The sequence below is a fragment of the Symsagittifera roscoffensis genome, chromosome 2, assembly GCF_963678635.1.
Source record: "Symsagittifera roscoffensis chromosome 2, txSymRosc1.1, whole genome shotgun sequence".
NCBI classification, from domain to species: domain Eukaryota; kingdom Metazoa; phylum Xenacoelomorpha; order Acoela; family Convolutidae; genus Symsagittifera; species Symsagittifera roscoffensis.
This window is the reverse complement of record NC_087063.1, coordinates 15333370-15356792: the sequence shown is the minus strand read 5'-3', so window position 1 is coordinate 15356792 and position 23423 is coordinate 15333370. Positions and strand designations below refer to the sequence as shown.

General features: G+C 37.1%; 2 protein-coding genes across 2 annotated transcripts; both read left to right on the top strand.

Moving 5' to 3' along the window:
* The first annotated feature begins 4856 nt into the window (after positions 1-4856).
* LOC134839710 (uncharacterized) lies at positions 4857-7718 on the top strand. Its single transcript, XM_063855332.1, has 2 exons — positions 4857-5417; positions 7497-7718. Exons 1-2 carry the CDS (start codon positions 4857-4859, stop codon positions 7716-7718), a joined length of 783 nt encoding a protein of 260 aa, XP_063711402.1.
* Positions 7719-11395: 3677 nt separating this feature from the next.
* LOC134839264 (periodic tryptophan protein 1 homolog) lies at positions 11396-20897 on the top strand. Its single transcript, XM_063854762.1, has 6 exons — positions 11396-11841; positions 12208-13202; positions 13436-13688; positions 15531-15778; positions 15917-16106; positions 20488-20897. Exons 1-6 carry the CDS (start codon positions 11430-11432, stop codon positions 20763-20765), a joined length of 2376 nt encoding a protein of 791 aa, XP_063710832.1. The 5' UTR covers positions 11396-11429; the 3' UTR covers positions 20766-20897.
* Positions 20898-23423: the final 2526 nt, after the last annotated feature.

Sequence of the window (23423 nt, the reverse complement as noted above, 5' to 3'; positions counted from 1 at the left end):
TCGCCTCGGTAGATCTTTTTTCAGCTACCGGTACCCTGCTCCACCTCGTAATTTACAATTGTTCCTATTTACAGTATTACTATCTACAAAATTCTACTCTAAGGTTAAAACTTCTTTTGACAAAATTTTATAAAAATAAATTTACAATTTGCTAAAAACAACTTTTCCTGAGCTTTTGAAAATTCTATATGTTAGGATTGGATAGAAAATTTGATTTTGCAATTGGTTACTTCAACCTGACTTAGTACTCTTTTAGTACCCCCCTTCTTTATGCTGTCCCAAGACTATTCAGTGTTGTCCCAGTACTTCTTGTTAGTGTCCCAAGACCACTGTCCCAAGACCCTTGCCCTAAGACTACTGTCCCAAGACTACTGTCCCAAGACTACTGTCCCAAGACTACTGTCCCAAGACTACTGTCCCAAGACTACTGTCCCAAGACTACTGTTCCAAGACTAGTGTCCCAAGACTACTGTCCCAAGACTACTGTCCCAAGACTAGTGTCCCAAGACTACTGTCCCAAGACCACTGTCCCAAGACCAATGTCCCAAGACCACTGTCCCAAGACCACTGTCCCAAGACCAATGTCCCAAGACCAATGTCCCAAGACCAATGTCCCAAGACCAATGTCCCAAGACCAATGTCCCAAGACCACTGTCCCAAGACCACTGTCCCAAGACTAGTGTCCCAAGACCACTGTCCCAAGACTACTGTCCCAAGACTAGTGTCCCAAGACCACTGTCCCAAGACTGTTTCGTACCAAGACTGCTCTGGTCCAAGACTGTGTCAAGACTGCACTGTTCCAAGACTGTCCCAAGACTGCTCTGTCCCGAGACTGTCCCAAGACCGTGTTGCTCCAAGACTGTCCCCAGACTGCAATGTCCCAAGACTTCTTCGGTACTGTCCCAAGACTTGTCACTGAGTGTCTGGATATCGGATCTCTTCTTCTTCGTTGTAGGGACTCTTGAACCACTGTACCTTTTGCCACTACTTGAGCTCTAGTAAAAATTTTCCCAAAATCCCTATCTTAATGGCCAAAACCCAAATACTAATCCCCCAGTATTTGTCTCCCTCTCGTTGTTTCAGGCTATTTGAAACCCTACCTTCCTCGCAGGTATCTTGTGATCACCTGTTCGTTCAAATACCAACAACAAATTTTCACCAAAACGTAAAAATTTAAACTGGAAAAATTTCAAAAACAGAGAGATGAAATCTCCTAAAATTTGTCCGAAATTTGAACCCATGTCAATCTTTGTCCGAAAAAATTTCTGGTACCCGATTGCCACGCGTTTTCCTCCCCCCTGCTAGCGATCTTATGGGGTATCACAAAAACTGTCTATGTCCGTTCCCCCCTACCGATCCGACCAGGGTACCTACCTTAACCTGATTTTAAATTTGGATATCCGCTTCTTATAACCAACGCGTGTAAGTATCTAATGTAACTAAATCGACTATGCCGAACAATTAGTTACTCTAATATGTCCCCCTTTTTTACACTTTACAACCGCTAACCTCTAACCTAACCAGCCCCCCTTCTAACCTCCCCCCTCTTTAGCCCCCCTCTTAAGCCGAAAAATCCCTTAAGCGCCGGGGGCTAAACCTCTCGAGAGAAAACCGTAGACCTGTTTCCAGGCCTGTTTGTGTAAAAACTTCCTCAAAACAATGGGGCTCCACTTATCCAATTTTACACTTATCTCCTATAATGTAATGTGGATTCTAACGATACCCGTTTGCCCAACTTGAGAACACCCCTGTGCGTCCTCTTGTAGTGATCCCGTGCTGGTTGTCTCCGTTCTGCACTTGACAGCAGCACCACCTTCCCACTTGGCTGGTCACCTCTTCCAGTCAAGTTTCCAGTCGGTTCAGCTCAGTCCTTCTGAACCACTTTCCCACTCGGCTGGTCACCTCTTCCAGTCAAGTCTCCTAGTGGTCTGGTTCGATCCTTGTGAACCACCTTCCCACTCGGCTGGTCACCTCTTCCAGTCAAGTCTCCTAGTGGTCCGGTTCGATCCTTGTGAACCACTTTCCCACTCGGCTGGTCACCCTTTCCAGTCAAGTCTCCTAGTGGTCCGGCTAGGTTGCAATCTATCTGAAAACCCTTAACAACGCCCCCCAAGTCACTGGTTTAAATTGCTAGATTGATCGAAACGATCGGTCGTATAAAACAGTATGGGTATACTATTTAATTAATATAAAGGTTTGATCCAAATGATCCGGTATCAAAGTCACTGTCTTTTTGTTTTATGGTTTTTGTTCCTTTTTCTGTACTTTTTTCTTGTTTTTGTTTCGTTTTTTGTCTTTTTGCTGGTGTTTTTGTCCCCCTAGTTACCCCCCCCCCCCCTTACTCGGTTAGCTAGGCCTCGTTCGGGGAGCGTACCAGGAAGTTTTCTCAAGTTTTCTTCAAAAGCTATCACGGTACAACCGGAAGGTTTACACGTTCCCGCTGAACCGTACCACCGGTACTCTAGAATGGGCATGCAGCCCGGAGCTGTGTCAAGTGGGTTCGACTCCGTAGTCATGATGTCGTAAAAACACCCAGGAGCGCCATAAAAACACTATGTAACAGTCGCCTACTTCGGTCACATATGAGGCTTAAGAAAAATAGGCCCTATAATCATTGGCTCAAGAGTCAGGGACACTATCTCTTGTGTTTTTCTACCTCAAGAACGGTCGGAGCCAATTCGGTTAGCTTGCGACATGAGACTAGAACCCGTTACAGCTTAAAGGCTACTACCAAAATATCCCCCCACTCTAGAAAATAAGAACGTTCCCATACTTAGGTCTCAAAATACCCAAAATACACGAACGCCGTTAAAAACAGGGTCGGAACAATCCGTTAAGTTACTTTTTATTGGACAGTGGAACTTTGATCCATTTCAGATGGATCAATCTAAAACTCGCCTTATCTCAACATAACAATCATAAAACACACTCGAGAAAGTTAAATTAGGAACTCACATGTTGACGCACTCGAGGATAAGGAGTAATTAAATTAATGAGCAACTCGAGAATTAAATAAGATAACTTGATAAGTTCAATACTAATCACTTTTAATAACAGAAATAAGTTTAGACTCCAGAATTGAAGTTTTAGTCTGAACCATTGGGACACTCCAGCTGTCCACCTTTCCGTTGAAGGTTCACTCTGGTTCAGTTTGAATAATTGCTCTCTTCTCTCGTGATTATCTCGCCTCCTATTTCAGGATAAGACGGCTCTACTCGTGTCTTACTTTGTATCTGAAAATTGCGAATAGCAATTTCCTGCTGTTTTCTTAAGTATTTTCCCGCAATTGTAAATTCGGTCGTTCTCCTTTTTCACTTTTTGTTTTCAGTTGTTGCGAGAAAACTGAGCATGACAGGCTCCATTCGAAACTTTGAAAAATAAAACTTCACTCGAAAATCACGTATTTTTGTGTCCCTCAAGGTCAAACTTCCAGATATGACCGACTGGCACAAATAAGAACGCCCCCATGGTCAAGTCTCGAAATACCTAAAACACTCGAACGCCTTTAAAAACAGAGTCGAAAACTTAAGTATACGGTTAGTTTTTATTGGACAATGGAACTTTGATCCATTTCAGATGGATCAACCTAAAAACTCGCCGTAACTCAACATCATCACGTAAAATACACTCAAGAAATTTGAACTAGATACTCACCTACCGACACGACTTCTAGAATTCAATAACTAATAATGGTAAAGCAACTCTAGAACTGATTTAAGGTAATTAAGTTTAACTCAAGAAGTTTTGAAGAAATAAGTTAAACTCAAGAAGTTTTTCCCTCCGGACCATTGGGCAGCTGCATTCAAGTATAACTATGGTCCAATTGATTGTTCTTCTTTATCGCTCTTCTTGAATTCTTGATTTCCTATCGAAAACACGATAGCTCTACTCGTTTTGCATAATTCTGGTAAACTTGCGATTAGCTATTTTACTCGTTTTTTCCAGCAACTTTCCCGCGATTATAACTCGAATCTTCTCTCTGACCTTTTTTCGTATTTTTAGTTGTCGCGAGAAACTTGAGCATGATAGGTTCAATTCGAAATTTTAAAAAGTTACTTTCGTCTCCAAAAATCAAGGTTAAACATTCAACTCAAGGTCAAACTTCCCAATATTATCGACTGGCACATGGAGTGGTTAAAGGAATGACGTCAGACACCAGGAAAACCAGTTTAAGGATTCAGGACGTGGACCGCCAAAGCTTGAATTACATCAAAAATGACTAACGTGATCCTTTTTGGGCAGCCCAGGAAGGGCCATTATGGGATCCTGCATCCCAGCTTAACTTAATATCATGTATGTGATCGACGGGAAAATCAATGGATATTTTTGTCCGGGGAGAGGGATAGGATGTTTCATCCTTCCATTCTCGTGCTCCAAAATAGAAATATGGCTTGAGGTAACTTCTTTCGCTCCTACAGCTGACACTAAATAAGCATGTAAAGCTTGTAGGAGAGCGGACGAAACACCAAGTGGTTTTTGGCTGCCAGTAGAAATGCTTACAAAAATTGGGTATCATTCAATTTTACAATCGAATTTCTGAAATGAGTTTCTGAAAATTCGATCGCACTATTCCCAAAAATCACTTTGCAAAAAACAAGAACTGCAAAACAACCACTTTTGCAAAAAAAATAAAAGGAAATTCGGCATGGTAATACAATTTTGTAGAAGATAACGCCCATATTGCACATGCAACTTTTTCAATTTTTTTTTCTGAAGTTATTGACAAGCTGTCGGATTCGGAAGTTATCGACGTTTTGCTGCTGCGATGTCAAAGTTGTATCGCATATGATGCGAAGCTTCGCCTCGGTGTTTATCATTCTGGCTTAAATTTTTTAAGGTGTAAATGTTCTTTTAAAATGAGTATTGTTTCGCTTAATGTTGGTGGTAAAACATTCAGCACATCTTCGACAACTCTACGAAAATCGGGTGCCAACAGTGTGCTGACAAAGCTTTTGGAAAAAGAAGCAGATGGGTCTTTTCTGTGGCCAAAAGATACGGCCGGCAGCTATTTCATTGACAGGGACCCAGCCCCTTTCGAGAAAATCCTCTCTTTCCTACGTACAGGCAAGCTATACTTAGATGAACACATGTCGTTGGACTACCTTCTGTCTGAGGCGGAGTTTTATGCGGTTGAACCGCTTCTGAATATTCTTTCTCTATCGCGATCAACTTCTGGAAACGATCTGAATTCTTTGAGACGATCCTCAATTCTTGCGGAAGTTCCAATCCCTTTAGAAGTTGCGAACCCATCTTTCGCTAATATCAAAGTTGTACAGTTCTGGATAAAGAAATATTTTCATGGTAATTCTCAAATTGGAGATGAAAGCAAATTGGTGGAAATGATCGAAAAGTTTTTTGGGCTTGCCTCAAGCAAAGCTTGTGCAGCAGTTCATCAAAACTGGGAAGATCAATGGCAGGTAAAGTAAATATTCTGTTACTCGAAAGATTTTATTTCTAGTTCTTTATTACTAAAGGGTTTTGCTGCCGGGATGTCCGAAAAATAATACAGCAGCTGTTAAAGCGATGAATTCTTTTTGTGGGACCTTAAGACGACGCTACACACAAACTCTTCAATAGAGTTCGCTTAAATTTGAACAGTTCGTTGTTTTTACTCTCATTTTTTATCTTAATGTCATTCGCCTTAATGTTTTAATGTCTTATTTACCTAGCACGGCTGCAGGCTTTTAGACTTTTTCTTGTAACACTTGCGATCAATCGCAAGCGTTATCAAATCAGAATATAGATTTTGTTCGGGTTCACAACTTGTTTAACAGAATTACTTAGATTCATCGTTCATAATGAATTCAAATTGTTTATCATCTTCTCCAGCAAGCTTGGTTTGGAGGTAACGATAGCGCTGGGAAAGCAAAGTGAGTTAGAATCTGACCAGGACCCGTTTATGTTTCCAAACGGGAAACATTCTTTTTCAAAATTGTCTGCCTTTAGTTGCCTGCTAATGTTGGCTGGCTTAGTTGCCACCAGTGAATTGACCGCTTTAAGCGGAAGCGGCCGGAAAAAGCGGTAAACCAGTTGAAATTAGCGAAAGCGGTGAAAGAGGAATGATTTTTGTAAAAGCGGCAGAAAAGCGCGACTCATTTTCAGAAAAGCGAATATTCACACATAAAAATGTTGCAGAGCGCTTGTCGAGTTACTTATTCTCGCCCATTGTCAAAATCAACAACCCACTTCATTTTTGGCTGACTTATCCAGAAAGCATACATAACTTTGTTTTCAACGCCCTTTCTGTGAGCCCTGACACAGGTACTGTCGAGAGACTTTTTTCTGCCAGCGGAAACATTCTCTCAAAAAAAAGTAGTCCCTTGGGCGCAAAAGTTCTCGAGAATCTTCTGTACTTTTAACCAATTGATTTAATTCAATTAATATTTCCTTGTTTGTTTTCTTAAAAAGCGGAGATCTATAATTTAGAAAAGCGGTAAAAACGAAAAGCGGCTTCGAAAAAAGCGGAAGCGGCGAAAAGCGGCTTTCCCATAAGCGGTCAATTCACTGGTTGCCACATCTTCGATTTTTTGCTGCATGCAATTTTCATTGCAATTGCTTTTAGTGTTTTGATTTACTCCTGCAATTTGTAATTTTACTTACCTTGACGTATATTTTCCATTTTCAGGATTAAACTTAAATTTTCATTTTAAGACTTAAATAGGCACAATTGATAGTCCCAATTGATTGAGGGTTATTTTTTACACCGGCTTAATGACCTGATTTTGAGTCGTTTCATGGCAAACATATTTTTTTGCTTCCCTCCGGATCGCTTAAAATCTGAAATTCTTAAAATAGAATTTGTAGTTGAAAATTTTCGCTACAATAATTTCAGTTCTACGGCTCAGTTGTTTCATCGGCTCAGTTGCGACTTGAAATTTTTTGATTTTTCATGAAACGTCATCGATTGTGTTCTGGACGTATTTTCCGCAAATATGACTTCCTTTTCTTGTGTGCTTAGTTAAGCAGAAGTAAAGTGTTGGAATTATTCCCAATATGTTGATAGTTCGAATCAGACCTTTTTGCAAGTTTTTCATTGTAATTTTTGCTGAAAAAAATTATTTAGCTGATTTTTTGTCTGCTTGGTTGCCTCGTTTCACCGATTGAAGGATCAAAAGAGATAATTAATTTGCGAGATTTAATAAAAAGAGATTTAAATTGCGCATGTTTGCTATTTTCTCAGCTCTCAATTTTTTATGACGTATTTTTTTTCCGGCTCAACTGTGTGTGAATACCCGAGTAATGTTGGCTCACTTACCCTTCGGCTTTAAGGTATTGTTTGAAGCAATATTGTTTTCCTCGTAATAAGAATAACTGTCGTTCTGATAAGGTCAAACTAAAATCCAAAAGTTCGAAAGCAAAGCACTGTTGCAGAATATTAAAAAAGAAAATTTATTTTGTTCTACCGATAATAATCGGTTACTGTTGTTGTTTTAAGTTTTTGCTTGCAAAGCGACCAACAGCTTTGTATGTGTTAATTTCTAATACATTTCTTTCAGGTCACAGTGCAGATAATTGACTGCACACTACAGAAGGACGCTCTACGTAAGCTATCTCATTACCTCTTCGGAGTTCACATCATCGACTGGAACTGTTACACCCTCTATCCTTTTTCGGACGAGGCATCTTATCATGCAACCGGGTCGACATTGGGTCGCGCAAATAGAGCCACAGAGAATGGTCCACAAGCGAACGGAAGAGCTAATAATGAAACAACTTGAATCAGATTACAATGTTTGATTACAATATCTATTTCTCCTATAAGTAAAAAACTAGTTTTAGTTTCTCCATTTAGTGTAAAATTTTTCATTTTTCTGTTCCGACTTCTAGCGAAAGGGAAATCATTTATAGGGACCTTTTCAACCTTTTAATTGAAAATAATCACATTGCGTTTAGTAGATTTTCTTAAGCAGTTTTTAATGCGTAGCTGCATATGATTTAGTTTATAAGCAAATCAGTTGTAGATTTCTCCAAGTCAAGGTGCTAACTTTATCTTTCGACTTTTAAAGTGTTCGACTATTGATCTGTGTCAGAGCACAAACTCGAAGTGTACGTCGATATCGTAGATACATACCTCAAGCGTGGTTAAAATATACCTCGAGCACGTTAAAAGCAAGAAGCAGATAAATAAAATCAAATTAAAATGACTCGTTGAACGTAGTGAATACTTTTATGTTGGTCGTAATGACTTTTTTCTCAGGAAAAGTTTTTTTTAGGCTCAAATTTGATTTTTAGACGTTTGATTTTTTCAGTTTCTTTTGTGAAAAGGAAGGCAAACTCCACAATCGTCAGCTAAAGCATAAAGGTGACGAAAAACATGATTGACTACTAATTTCGAAAAGGGATTTCAATTATCAGATTTCCCAGCAGGTAAAAAAATTTACCTGCTGACCCAGTTATCTCAGAATGAACTATTTGAAATCAAAAAAGTGTCACGAACAAATTGTTTTTGAAGTTTCAAGAGCGTTGAGGCGAGAATATTTTTTTTGAAATTCGACAATGATTGGTTTTTTTTTGAAAAACTAGTCAATTAACTTTCTGGCTCCTTGCGTTTTGAAAATTTTTAATGTTTGAATCACGATCAAAAGGTCTTTAGTATGATATATCATTCGATCCATTCCGCTAATTATTTGCGGCACTTGGTTTTTGCGTGGAAAACAAAAGAAATACCCGAATACAAGGTTCCTCCATATTTGTATGTTTCTCCACAATTACTAAGCTAAAAGACCATTTTTCTTCGAATCATTAAGTTTTAATTACGCTTGTGATTAGCAAGCGTTATCAAACTGGAATAACGACTTTTTCGGGTTAACAACTTGTTTAACATTAAAAATTGTAAATTGGTTCATGGAGCTTTGAGGCCAGCAAATTTTTCTTTGAAATTCGACAATGATGTTCTTTTTTTTCGAATAACTAGTTAATTAACTTTATGTTTCCTTGCATTCATTGACTCTTCTCCAACTGTCTGCTAGCTATGTTTTTTGTTTGTGGTATTGTATTTTAAGGTGCAGTTATTTATAGACTTGCATATAGTATGTCTCATAAACAGGATCTCCTTCCGAAGGCGTGCGTTTTGTTATCATGGTTGGTTATGAGCATTTTTAGATACAATAAAATGGCCACAGAAGAATGATGGTACAAATTTTCCAATTAACATTTTACCTGAGCTTCTGAAAAAGCCCTCCACATCCTTGCACCTTAAGTAGTTTCCATTTTGAAAATTTAAAGTGTCAACGAACGATTTGATTGTATTATTGTTATAGCTGCATCTATCTGTGCCCGAATTTCTGATTGAATTGGAGAGATCAATTATGTTTGAGAGATAAAGAGAGAGTGAGAGTTAGGAAATTGATGCTCATAACCAAAATTCGTCTTGTCTATCTATCATTGCAGTTCCCCCGGGTATGTAGGGGCAAAATCGATGTATACGGGGAACCACCCGACCAAAGTCTGCAGTCGACGCCTCCTCTCTTTGTAGCACGCCCAAGAGTGAGGTTTGATGTGCCAGATTTTTTGGCGTGAGAAGAACTGAGTTAAAGTCCATGCTCGGCTGAAGCTGGCAGTTTTACTTACTGGGGAGAACCGAGAAAAACTCCTGATATGTGAGGTATGTTTGGCAGCTTCTTCGGGATACTCCCACAAGATCTCGTTGGTAAGGGAAGTAAGGTGTACCCGGCAATTGAAGAGATGTTCGTTGGTGTGTGGTCCTATGTAACAACTCGGGCACCAAAGTTTGGGTACTTTGTTGGTTAGTCTAAGATGGTAACTATTTATATAAATCGAGAAACCGGATCTAATTTGTGATAGTGTATATCTGGTGTTCCGGTCGAAATTACTTTCGTTTGCTGATAATAGTAGTGTTTTTTGCCAAGTAGATTAGATTGTTTGTTAAGAAACTTCTGATGTGTGAAGTTGTAATATTCCTAATATAATCATGCTTAGAGAAGCTTGATGTTCGAGTGTGGATCTGATTTTCCTCTTGAAACTTGTGTAGTTGATAGTATGATAGTTTGATCTTTGTAGCAGCCGAGCAGAAACTGCTTTGAGAGCATGATTGTGTTTTCGGACCGGAAGTTTTTTTTGTGCTGCAGATGTGTGACGCCACTCACTCGTCAGCGCCCTGTTGTGGTTCTTAGTGCATTTTTCTGTTTCACCTAAAGACGCTGGCAGTTGATGCAATTTGGACGCCACTCATTCGTCAGCACCCTGTTGTAGTTCTTAGTGCATTTTTCTGTTTCACCTGAAGGCGCTGCCAGTTGATGCAATTTAGGGCAGGGGTCAAAATGGGAGCTGCATAGTTCAAGACACTCTTCCCAATTGCCTTGCAGGTTTTGTTACGTGCTTCTTTGGAGCAAGCCCAGGTTAGGCCAGCAAGTTTATGAGAGTATTTTTTTTTCTGGAATTTGTCGTAGGTTGTTTTTGCAATTTTGATGAAAGTTCAGCTGGTTTTCACAACTAACGCCTAAATTTTTTGGGTTGGTTTTTTTGGTTCAAGGTAAAACTCATTAGTTCATGTTGAAAAGTTAGATGTGATTTGTCTTTTGATAGAGATAGATTTCTGATCTTAAGCCAGTTGTTGAGGCTGTTTAGTTATAGAAATTTTCGACCCGAGGATATGTCAAGGTGTAAGTACGTTGCGTAAAAATTTTGACAGCGCGTAGGTTGAATTCAAAGCTACGTCTAATAGAACTGAAAAGTTTTCTATAAAGTTTGTTGCATTATCTCAGCAAAGTAAAGAATATTGATTCTATAAAAAGAACTGTGTGCATATTCAATCGATTTATATACACAATATTAAGTCTTCTAGAATACTAAAGAAGTCTATAACCTAAATTATCTAAATATCGACGAGCAAGAGATTGTTGGTAAAAAAATTTACACACTATAAGCTCGATTTCAAGCTCGAATAAAACAGTTCCTATCCACTCGAAAGCCCTAATTGACTACGTAGTCACCCATCATCAAAGTTTGAACGACCAGGCAAAAAATCAATCGTGAATATACCTATAAAAACCGAGCACCTGGTACTTATTTCACAACTGAACAAAACATTAAGAAATGCAAAATACATGATAAAAAGATTGCTTCTGCAAGTTTTCCGAGTTATTTTTGACGCAAAATACATGATAAAAAGATTGCTTCTAGAAGCTTTCCGAGTTATTTTTGAGAGGTTAGATCTAAATAATTCTTCTTAGTAAAAAGTACGCACCACAAATAAAACTTCATACGTAGTGATGAACCAAAGTAAACTTGCAAGGTAATAATTTTATACCACAAGGTAATACTTTTCTACTAAGGAAAAATCTATAGAATGATGATTAAATCAATTCAATGTCGATTATTCATATTATGTTTATTTTTATTTTTGAGCACAATGAGAAATTGGCAAATTTAGTATTTTTTCAGATTAATGCAGAAAAAGAATACGGAAAATGACAAATTTTGTAACGTGTTGTAAATTCGTACCGAAAGGTATATCCAAACAAGAAACTTCAGTTCATGATTTTACCAGTGAAGAATTTTCAAGACTGCTTGGAAATATTTATGCCCAGAGCTGGCTGAAACCGGAACCAGTTCATGTTACAATTGACACAAGACCAGAACTGCAGAAGTTTTTGAAGTCGATCGCCAAAAATATTAACACCGCGAAGATCACGTTCGAAGCCGACGAACGCAAAGAACAATTAGAGATTAAGCCGAAAATCAAGAAAAAACTCGAAAGTGATTCGGAAGCGGATAAGACAGAACTTTATGTGAGGAGTAAAACTCAGAAGTCTATGCAGTCGATACTGGTTGTTACTGACTACTCTACTAAACCAAAGAGACAAAAATTGAGCGAAGAGGGTTTGCTTTGATCAATCTTCATATGAGCTAATGTAAAATGACCAACTATTCCTTCGGCGTGCATCACAGAATATATTCGGCTTTTCAAACAAAAAAAATTAAAAAGCAAGATAAATTTTTTTGGAATGTTTGATCAAGTGATCCTATCTAAGTTTTGAGTCGAACTCACTAAGAAGTTGACATGTTTTTGAAAAAGGATATAATTTAACTCAATTTGAAAGACTGGAATATTCAAAATCAAAATGATTGTTTCCTTTGAAAATGCGATGTGCGCCATTTGAAAGTATTGACCATTTAAATAAGAACTTCAAATTATATAAAAATTATTTTCTCAACTGAAATGGTCAATATTTTACTCGAGATTAGGTGATGCCGATGAACTCGAAGGTGCTAGAGAAAAATCGCCCTCGATAGAAGTTAAAGAAGAGCTATTGGAATCAGAAGAAAACGAAACTGCAGAGAACGGTGACTCGAACAGTTGCAATAAATTGAGCAATGATGATGTTTCTGAAGGTGCTACAGGTAAGATAAATGGTCATAACGATGCAGATGTTTCTACGCTCTCAGTTACTGCTGCTACTAAGAATGAAGAGAAGGCTGATAATGATGACGTGACTACCAACGAGGTACCTATTCCTTCTGAAGAGCTACTTGAAGATAATTCGGAGCCTCACATTGGCACCTCGAAAGAACCATGTGATGATGCAATGCATGCAAACGTCGGTCAAGATACGATCCAAAAAGAAGTTAAAGTTGTTGATGATGCGCGTGCTTCAAAGTCGCCGAAAGCGGAGAAAGAAAAGAAGCATAAGTCCAAAAAACATAAAAAGGAAAAGAGAAAGGACAAGAAAGAAAAGGAAAAACGAAAAGGCTCTCCTGTTACTAAAGAGTCTGAGAAAGGGAAGTCTAAGACAGGTTCAAAAGACGTAAAAAATGAATCTAAGACGGGTTCGAAAGATGTTAAAAGTGAAACTAAGACGAGCTCGAAAGAGGTTAAAAAAGAACCCAAATCTGAAAAGGCCAACACTGTTAGGTCCTCTTCAGTTCTGGCAACATATGATCCACTGGACCCAGCCCCCACCCGACATGCTTTTCCGCTTCCGGCAGGTATGGACGAGGGGGAGATAGTGAGTGACCGCTCAGACAATGAGCAGGAGCAGCAAGTGTCTGCTGATTTGAGTAGTTTTGTGGAAACGTCTCCTGACCAGTTTGCAAGCATTGTATCATCCATCAATAAATTTTACAGCACTGCGGTTGTAGAACAAGACGAGTTTCTCAATTTGGACGTGGCCACTGATCCAAATTCGGACGAGGAGGAGTTGGATTTGAACGAGCAGGATAACTTGCTCATCACTGGCAAGGTGTGTGAAGATTGTGTTTTTTACCGAGTGGCGTTATTTGTCACATTTCAGGAAAAATTGCAGTTTTTTTTTTTTTAATCGAAAACAAAACTGCTGCTAAGTTTCTCCTCTGATAGTGGAACCATTTTCTATATCCACACCGAAACTTTTTTTAATTTGCGGGTGACCACTGTCTTCGTTTGTATTGGAAACTGACTGGTTCCTACTTTTTGTCCGTGTCTTTATTTGTTTAGGTGGAGAGCGAAGGTGACGTGTGTGGGCTTGACATCTACCTCTACAACAGACAAGAGGAGGAGTTGTTTGTTCACCACGACTACTTCCTGCCCGCCTTCCCCCTCGCCCTGGAGTGGCTGGACTACAACGGACAGGCTCCCTCTAAAAAGGGAAACATGGTGGCAGTGGGAAGTGTGAAGAGTGAGATTGAGATATGGCCTGTGGACCAGATCGGACCCATCCAGCCTCAGTTCAAACTGGGCGCTCCCAGAGGTAGAGATCGATTTGTTCAGTTGTTGTAGAAGCAGCCTAGAGACCGAACTATTTTTGTACAGAAAAATTCAAATGTCGGTGATTTTGACGTTATCCTCGTGGTACCTACTTTATAAACCGTTTCCACAAGAGAAAAAGTACTGTTTTATCAAATACCATCTATAAATAACTAGCCTAATAGACTATTTTTTCTTTGAATCATTACCCTTGCGATAAGCAAGGGTTTTGCAATCGGGTACTAGACTTTTTTCCCATAAATAACTTTGTTAACAGAATGGTCAAATTTAAGTTCAGTTCATAATGTTCATCAAGTTTCGTAGTGTTCCCATCATACTTAGCCTGGAGGTAACGAATACGCCTGGGACGGTAAAGGTCCTTGGTTCGAATCTGAAAGGACCTGTTTTTAAAAAAAAACATAAGAAATGTTTTGATTGATTTATTTCTATTGTTTTACTAGCCTTGACTTCGTGTATTTTCGTCTTTTTTGCTTAAAAATTCATTCTGCCCTAAATGATCTCACCTCTGGATCGCACAAAATACTAAACGAACAATTTTTTTACAACGAACGATTTTTTTTTAGCTTTTTGTTTTTTAGGCTAGATAAGTTTCGGGGCCTATTTATATCGGCTTAATGGTCTCATATTGCGTCTCTCAACGTCCGAAAAAAGGTCTGTGTGTGCGTGTCTGTGTTTTGAAGGTGAGGGAGACTTAACTAACTTTTTGTAAGACCTAAATTTTTTCATTTTCCAGCTTTTTTTTCTCGGCTTAATAGGTTTCGCCTATATTATATCGGCTTAGTGGCTTATTATTGTTTACACTTGCGATCAGCTTAGTGTATTATTACGAGCATTCTTTTTTCTAATCTAACTCACAAAAAAAGTGTTTACTGATTTGGAAATTTCACTGTAGCATTGAAAATTGCATAGCATCTGTTCTCTAGGTCGCAGGTTCGAATCTCAGAGGCAGCCGATTTTTCACTTCGAGGCTTATTTCTAATTTTTTATTGCTAGTTTATAGAGCTGCTTTTTGTCGTGTTCTCGCAAATCTTTGCGAAGCGAAGCTTCGCCTCTATGTCCTTTTAACAATTAATTAATGTTTTTTGTGTTTTTAAGAAGGGGGCTCATAAGTTTTGAGGAGGAAATTGACCCTTTATAAGTCTTTTTGATTTTTTTCGGCTGAAAGATTTTCTGCTGAAGTATTTTCGGCTTTGTAACCGCTTTGTTTGTTTTCTTTGGACTTTTTTGTTTCATAAATAGCCCTATTCATTTTGATCGATCTAGTTTTACCGACTTTTAGCCTCTGTGTTAAACGTTAATGAACGGAGTGAAATAGATTTCACTTTTTTACGTATGGTTTTTTAAGTGTCAATGAACGAAGTGAAGACACTTATTTCGGTAGTATGGCTTTCCTTTTTTCCAGGTAAAAGCTGTTAATCCTCAAATTCAAATGTTCCCAGCTGGTCTTTCGATTTCTTTTCCTATTCACCTGACAGATGAAGATAAATTACACTCTTCAATAACATGAAAGCAAATGGAGCAAAAAAGCATGAATGAAAGTTTTAAAATCGCATTCAAAAAAAGCATTAAAATCGTTTTTTAATTTTAAGGTTTCCTGGCGCAATAAAAAAAATTAGAAAGTTCTCAAATTGGCTTTTAAGGAAAATTTGTCAAGGATTAAAGGTTTTAAAAACTCAAAGAATTTCACTGTCTGTTGGCTTGGGAGTGCTTTTCTTGTCAGAAAACAGAATCAATTAGAGTGTTAGTTGCTTCATTTAAGAATCTGGTGTGTTGAGAAAAACAAGTTAAATGATTTTGTTCGATATTTTTGTGCAAATTTGTGTAGGCATTTTGCAGAATAACAGAATAGCGGAAACGCTAAGTGGCCACTCGGCAGCTGTGACTTCTCTGTCCTGGAACAGCATCATCCGAAAGGGACTGGCCAGTGGCAGTGTGGACAGCTCAGTCGCATTCTGGGACCTGGAGAAGGGAGACTGTCTGGCTGTGTTCAATCATCACCAGGCAGAAGTCTCATCTGTCGCATTCCACCCTGTGGAGCCTTATCTTTTAGCCACCGGCGGATTCGACAAGAAAGTTAGTTCTAGTTCAATTGACCAAATATAGGTTTTAGTATGCTGGTCTTAAATGCATGTTGCTGGCCTATGATGCCGTGAACTTGCAACCGGACACCGGTTCAAAACATTAAAAATATGACTGAAATGCTGTTTATAGGTTACTCTGTTGGATCTGAGTACACAAGAAGCTTCCTGTAACTGGACGCTCTCTGCTAATATAGAAGCAATTTTGTGGAGTACTTTATCTGTCAATCAGCTCTATGCGGCACAGTCCAATGGAAACATAGCAGCCATCGACCTCCGATTCACAGAACAAGTTCTGTTTGAATACAAAGCACATGAGAAAGGTCAGTATTTGCAGAGACATAGCGGATTTAGACACTTATCCTATCCTATGATGAATCAACGCTTTGCCAACAGTAGACAATTAGGGAGTTGAAAAAAGATTCTTAAGTCTGATTCAACTATATTTCAAGTCACCCTTTCTAATTCAATATATCTCGCAATTTTTTGAAATGCTTAATTTATACATAATGTGGCTTGATGCTTTGCGATTTGTTACATGAAAAGTTAGTGTGGATGCCTTCATTTTGTTCTATTCCAAATTGTTACTTGCAAAATTGTGTCTATTTGTATTTGGTGCCACTTTTGTTGAATCGCATTGGAAGTTTTTTTGAATCGCATTGGAAGCAGCTACATTGGAAGCACATGTAGCTGCTTTATTCGTGACTAGTGTTTGTCAGTGATTGAGCGTGCGTGGCTGAGTGAATAGGGCGTGAAACTCAAAATTTCTTGATTGCTGTAGTTGGCAGATCGAATCCTAGACCTAGTCGAACTCTGTGTTTAAATGCAAAAATGTGGTCAGAACCAGAGATTTGATGGCGATTGCGTAGGTGAAAGCGTAGTATAGCGTTATTTAGCGACTAATATGAAGATTACTATATTTAAATAAAACTCTAATTTGCTAGCAACTCGAATAATAAGGTACAAAAATGACGGAAGGAATTTGTCCTTTGCCTTTCTTGTCAAATGTGATTATATTTACTTCAAATGATTTCAAAAATGATAGCATTTCAATTATTTGGAATGCGATTACACAAAATTGGACAGATCTCAAGCGCAAATTTAATTTTTATCGAGAGGTCCATTTACTGATTGTTTAAGAATAGTAAATCTCATTAGCGATAGAGGTTAGTGACACTATTTAAAGATAGCGTGGCGAGGTTCAGGTTACCAAGAAACAATATAGAGATTTTTACATAGTGAGCAAGTCACATATATTCACTTAATTATAATTTCATTTGTTTTGAATTGAAATCGGACAATATAACTATTAAACTTGTCTGCAAGTTTTTAGGCGTTTTTAAGAGTCGATGATCGTAGTTCAGAGTCTGATATAGATCGCGAAAATTTTTTTAGCATTTTTTAAAGGATAAATTGTAAAATTTATTCGGGGTCAAATTTACTTTTTCGCGGTTTGACTTGATTTCTCTTTCAGCTCATTTCCTTTGCTAAAAGGAAGGCTCACTCCACTAATCAAAGAGCAAAAGTGTAAAGGTCATGAAAACATGTCCGACTTCTATTTTCGAAAGTGGTTTTAAATTTGCAGATTTCCCAGCGAAATAAAACTTTTACTTGTTGAGCCAGTTTTTTCAAATTGGGTCAATTTTATTTTTAAAAAAGTACTGCTCGAAAATTGTTCTAGAAATTCAAAGAGCTTTGAGGGATCCGTTTTTTTTCTTTGAAATTCGAAAGTTGGTTTTTTTACTGTTTAGTTGCGTTCATTGACTCTTCTCCATTTGTCTTTTGGCTGTGTTTTTCTGAAGCTATCGTGTATCAGGCACATGATTTTGTTAAAATAAGATTTGAAAAACAATGTGGTGTAGTATTTAATTTAAGACATTGTACCAATCGCCAACTATTAGAGTACTTCTGTACTAATATTGCCTCTATTCTGCAATATGGTGTTCTACTTGATTGCTCTTATAGTTTCATCGTTTTGAACCCAAATTTCATGCTGCAAAAATTGTAATATATATTTGCTAAAAAGCAGCAAGATTGCTGTGATGACGTTTTTGAAAAATAAACAATAAACTACAGACTTTTTATGAATACCACGTCTAACAGTTTCAGAAATTTGTAGCCAAGTGTGTGAACAAACACAGCTACATTGCTAACCTTTTTTGAACGAAATGTTCACTTTTCAAAATTCACCTAAATCACAAATAGGGCTAATGTTAATTTGCTTTCGGAACAAAAAGAAAATTGAAAAAACCTCTATACGGTATAGAGCATGCAAGTTGTATAAAAAACTTAGTTTTGGAGATATTGCCGGTGGGAATTGAAAGGAGTTAATTTTTTATCATGATTTAACGCCTCATATTTAATTCAAAATTCTGAATTGGTGAGATACATTTTTGGGTTATTATTATTTAAAAATTGAAGCCATTGGTTAAATGCTGCTTGACAACCCTATAGGAGTCAGAATTCTTGTGAAAAAACGAGCCTCCAAAATCTTCTAGTTAATGATATATCGCTTGTGTTGATTTTTCTCAATGAAGCATTTCAAAAAGTTTTAAGCTCAAAACAATAATCTGTTTACCCCAAATTGATAATACGAAGTGAACCTGTAATTTTTGTTTTATCTTCAACCTAAATCGCAAATGTTGGTGCCACTTTTGGGGCACCTTTACAGATTTTTCATAGCATGTGTTTTGGCATTCGAATAGTATTAACCCTAAGTTAACACAGTTGATGCATTTTTAATTTATCAAATAACAAAAAGTTATTTGTTTCAAACAACATAACAATAATGAAAACTCGATTTCAGAAATTTTGTAATTCAATATATCTCGCAATTTTTTGAAATACATGATTTATACATAATGTGGCTTTATGCTTCGCGATTTGTTATACGCAAGTTAGTATGGATGCCTTCAGTTTGTTGTATTCCAAATTATTACTTGCAAAATTGTTGCGATTTGTATTTGGTGCCACTTTTGTAGAATCGCATTGGCAATTTATTTTGCATATGTAGCTGCTTTATTCGTGACTAGTGTTTGTCGGTTGTTAAGCTTGCGTGGCTGAGTGAATAGGGCGTGAAACTCAAAATTTCTTGATTTCTGTAGGTCGCAGATTCGAATCTTACACGTAGCCGAGTTTTTGCTAATTCGAGGTTTATTACTACTTCTTATTTTACTTGATAGAGCTGCTTTTTGGTCGTGTTCTTGTAAGTGTTTCCGAAGCACAGCTTCGCCTGTGTCAAACTTGGATTTATTGGGTGATTAATTTTTTTTTTTGAATTTTTTATTATGACATTATTGTGGCAGCTGATTAGTGTGTTTATGAAAATAATTGATACTTGATTTTTTTGTCCGTGCTTGTCAATTGATGAAATTTATATATATTGTAGTTGTTGGAAATTCATTCGGAAAAAAATAACATTTTTTGTTGCTATTTGAAGATTTAATTTATTGTTATTAAAACAATTTCTACTTGCAGTAATGGGGCAGGCGGTTGGTGGATCCCATAATCCAGTTGTCTGTCTTGTCCAGATTTTTTAATGACTAATTTGATTCAAAATTGTTCAGTGTTCTTTTCAGGAAAGTTTTTGAAAGTTCCTCAAATTCAAGTGTGATTTTTCGCGGCTTGTTTGTTAATTTTTTATCTTGCGACTAGCAATTGTTATGTTGTTGTTGCTCCTTTGACTATTCGGAAAAAATTTCCGCGAGTTCTTCCACGACTAATAGGGGGTTCTTCCACAAATCTGCGATAGTAGCTGATATTGGATTGGCTGGACAGTTGAAAAGATGTTGGCAGTCTTCAATGCGATATTGCACTTGCTGCTCTGTTTCAAAGTTCGGCTGTACTCTCTGTCTGGTTTCGGCTAGTTTCCAGGAGAAACCTGACCTAAGTTGACAAAGTATGCTTCTGTTGTAACCACTGTAACGTTTCTTCGTCTTTCGAAAGTTCAGGTGTCGGTGTTTTCAAAACTCTGTTGTGTTGGCTCTCTCTTCGGTGACTGCATGCATGTGGCGGTGTTTCAGTGTCTGTTCAAGATCGTCGGTGAGGAATCTGGTATTAGTAATTGTTATCAAATCAGGATGTAGAATTTTTTTAGGTAAACAACCCATCTTCTGAATTTACTCGTCTGAATTTTCTTTCATCAACCAACAGACATTTTTTGAGCATGTCTGCTTATTGAAAACCCTTTATATTCAAAAAAAAAGTTTTACTGTGATTCTAAATTTACCATTTCCGATATGTATATTTTCGTTTCTAAGAGGCGATGAACGTGGTGAAGACTCGTATATAGTTCGTGATCATATTTTTTCTGAAAAAGTTATAAAATTAGTTCACGCTCAAATTTGATTACTGTTTTGAGTTTAGATTTCTTTTTAAATTCAGTGCATTTCTTTTTCGTTAGCTGCAAAGTAAACTCTACAATTGAACAGAAAACGTGTAAAGATACGAAAGGTATTTTCGTGGTAATTTCTAAATTGCCAGCGGAATACATAAGTTAACCTAGTAGTCCACTTTTCTCTAAATAACACAAGGAAAAGAAACCCGAGACGAATTGGCTGCAGTTCTCGGCATGTTCTTCAATCGCAAAAAGACTTCAGAAACTTTTGACTTCTGATGACTGGGTGCTTATTTTTTGTAGTTGTTTCATTTAAAAGGGCTGGATTATGTACTGTTTCAGATATATTCATTATCTTTTTTTCACAGGTGTCACAGCAATAGTCGAGGACAGATTCTACCCTGGGTGTCTAGTCTCAGTGAGTGAGGACTCCCATCTGAAACTATGGAACCTCACAGATTACATCCCCATCTGTGTCAAGGACAAGAACATGAAGATGGGACACCTCTCCTGTGTAGACAGTTGCTACAAGAGTCCATTCGTATATGCTGTGGGTGGACAGAGTTCTGGTATAAGAGTGGTCGATTTTAGTAATAAAGCGATGTCTCAATTTGTAGACAACACAGAAGGCTGCGAAGACTGGTGATTTTGATCAAGAATTGGAGGACGAGGAAGAATCTTTTGAAATTAGAATCAAGACTTAAATATGACTTATATTTGAAACAGTTTTCCTCTGTTTTCGATGTTGTTTTTTTTTGTTTCATATCAATAACTTAAATTTAACTTTATTGGTCTCCGTTTTTTTTCTATGGAGAACTCAAACTGAGTTTTCTTATTCTCGCCGAATCAATTTATGCTTTAGTTTTCTGCCGTGCGCCTTTTTTTACATACACGAACTATAACTACAATTGTTCGCTAGATTTTTGCCGTGTTTTAAGCACTTGTTTTGAATTTCTATACATCTGAACTTTCAAAGAACTGGAGTTCAAAGAGCTTGACGAGATTGTAGTTTTTTTTCCAATATTTTCACTTCAGATTCGAAGAAAAAAGTATCTGAAAAATATTTGGTCTTTTCAATACGCTACTAGATTCAAAATCTATCAATTTGAATTGACATATCATGTGTTTAAATTTTTGAATCCAATTGTTTGTCAACTTTCCATTTTTGTTTGCTAAAAAGTGCATCGTTAATGATACGTTAATGAAAAATCAGGGCTTTGCTCTGATATCAGCAGTCTTGGAATTTATAATCTTTTTTGGATTTGATATTCAAAGATTATCACCCAAACTTCTTAAATTTGCACGAATCGGATTTTGATCGATTTTCATTAACGAACGCTGTTCTAAGTATTAAAATGTGCAGTTTTTCAAATGGTGGTTTCTAAGCATCAATCAAATACCCCTGTCTTCAGTTAAACTCCGTTAAATACTTCAGCGATTTTTCGTGAATGGGTATAGTGTGGTATCATATGACTTGCGGAAGCAATTGAGTTGTAATCGGGTGCTATACTTTATTCCATTCTCAACTAAAAAAATTTCAGGATCTTTTCCTTCACACTTGGTCTTGAGGTAATGTGGACGACTTTGCACCCTAATGCCTAGAGTTTGAACCGCGTTCTCTTGGTTTTTTTACTATGTGTGAAAGTGATTTTTTTATTATCATTTGCCGAGTTGAACAAATTTTACTAAAATTAACAGTCGGTCTGTTATTTACACTTGCGGTAGCAAGTGTGTTCACATCGGTTACTAGACTTTTTCGCCTTAGTAACTTTGTCACAGGGCTCATCACTTGTACTCATCTTCTGGTCAGCTCTGTTAAAAACATTGTAAAAAATATTTTGAGCTTGTTACAATTTCATATTCGTTGCATGCGAAAAAAATTCTGTTGACTGTACTTATTCCATCTCAATTTGTTAAAGTTTCAATTTTTTTTCCGGCTTAACAGGTTTCAGCCTACAAAATATTGCATCAATCGCCTCCTATTGCGTTGTTCGACAAGAGTAAAAACTTTTTGTGCTTAAGTGTTTTTGAGGGAGTGGGGGACTTGTTAACTTTTTATTGGTTTTAAGCTCTTAAATTTTTTGGCTCAAAGGGTTTCTGCTTAGGTGTTTTCGGAATTTGTTGCAGCTTTTTTACATTTTGTTTGTCATTATATATATTTTTCAAAACAAGTTGGTTATTTTCGATAAATCTATTTAGTGACATTTTCCAATTTTTTAGCAATGAGTACTGTGATCAAAATTTTCTGTCCTGCATGGGCAACATCTAGCTAATCTTGTCTAGCCTGTATTGCCTAAATAATCCAGCTAGAACTAATCGCACCCTGAACGCAATTAGCGAAACCAGCAGCAAATAAATGTACCTACATTTTGGAAGAACATCAACTTTTTGCTAATTTTCTCATCTCATGTTTTCCTCGAATTTGCAAGTAATTATTTAATCTGAGTTTACTATGCCTTTTGTTTTACTATTTTGCTACCAAGTTCATTTTGTTTGCTATAAACTTAAATTTGCAGGTTTTTTTGAATAAATAATTGATTTTTGTACTTGCATAAAAATTATGGGCGATTTTCTAGGTTTACGCTCGCATCGTTAATTTACATCATATCAATTTTTCCATATCCATGTTTCTGCAATCGTATTATGAAAATTTCTATTCGAACCAATTAAGTTTTTACGATTTGTTTGGCTTCCACAATTTTTCGACTGGAGCTATCGGTTCAGTTTTCGACTGATCAAATTCTTTCATGTGATTCCGTTGATTTTTCCTATGCAATTGCGTCTATTGAAACCTTGCAAGCATGTTTTGAAAACCTTCTTCGACTATTTTAAGATAAAATTTTAAAAGTATGGCAATTTTAATGGCGGATTAGAAGCAAAGAAATAGATTCTTTTTCAAACTTTATCCAAAAAAGTTTTTTAAAAGTAATGAACTTAGTGAAGAGTTATATAGGTCTTGCTGATTTTTTTTTGCACTTTTGAGTTCAATTGAAATTCGTCTGCTGAAAGTGACGTACAAAGCACTCTCCAAATACGAATGTGGAAATGGCGCGAGAAAACGTGAACGATTTCTAGTTTCGAAAGTGGAATTTAAGTTTTAGGTTTCCAGCGGAACAAAAATTTTACCTCTTGATCCAGTTTTCTCAAAATGGGCTCATGTAATCAAAAAAGCGCCGATCATAAATTGTTCTAGAAATTCAAAGAGCTTGAAGAGGGCATGTATTTTTTTCTTTGAAATTCGAAAGTTGAGATTTTTAAACCAAGTCTGCTTTTTTAATGTTTACTTGCGTTCATTACTCTTTTT

Coding starts and splice junctions, on each gene's coding strand:
- LOC134839710 (XM_063855332.1), top strand. CDS start 4,857: ATGAGTATTGTTTCGCTTAATGTTGGTGGTAAAACATTCAGCACATCT. Junction 5,418..7,496: donor ACTGGGAAGATCAATGGCAG/GTAAAGTAAATA, acceptor CATTTCTTTCAG/GTCACAGTGCAGATAATTGA.
- LOC134839264 (XM_063854762.1), top strand. CDS start 11,430: ATGACAAATTTTGTAACGTGTTGTAAATTCGTACCGAAAGGTATATCC. Junction 11,842..12,207: donor ACAAAAATTGAGCGAAGAGG/GTTTGCTTTGAT, acceptor ACTCGAGATTAG/GTGATGCCGATGAACTCGAA. Junction 16,107..20,487: donor ATACAAAGCACATGAGAAAG/GTCAGTATTTGC, acceptor TTTTTTTCACAG/GTGTCACAGCAATAGTCGAG.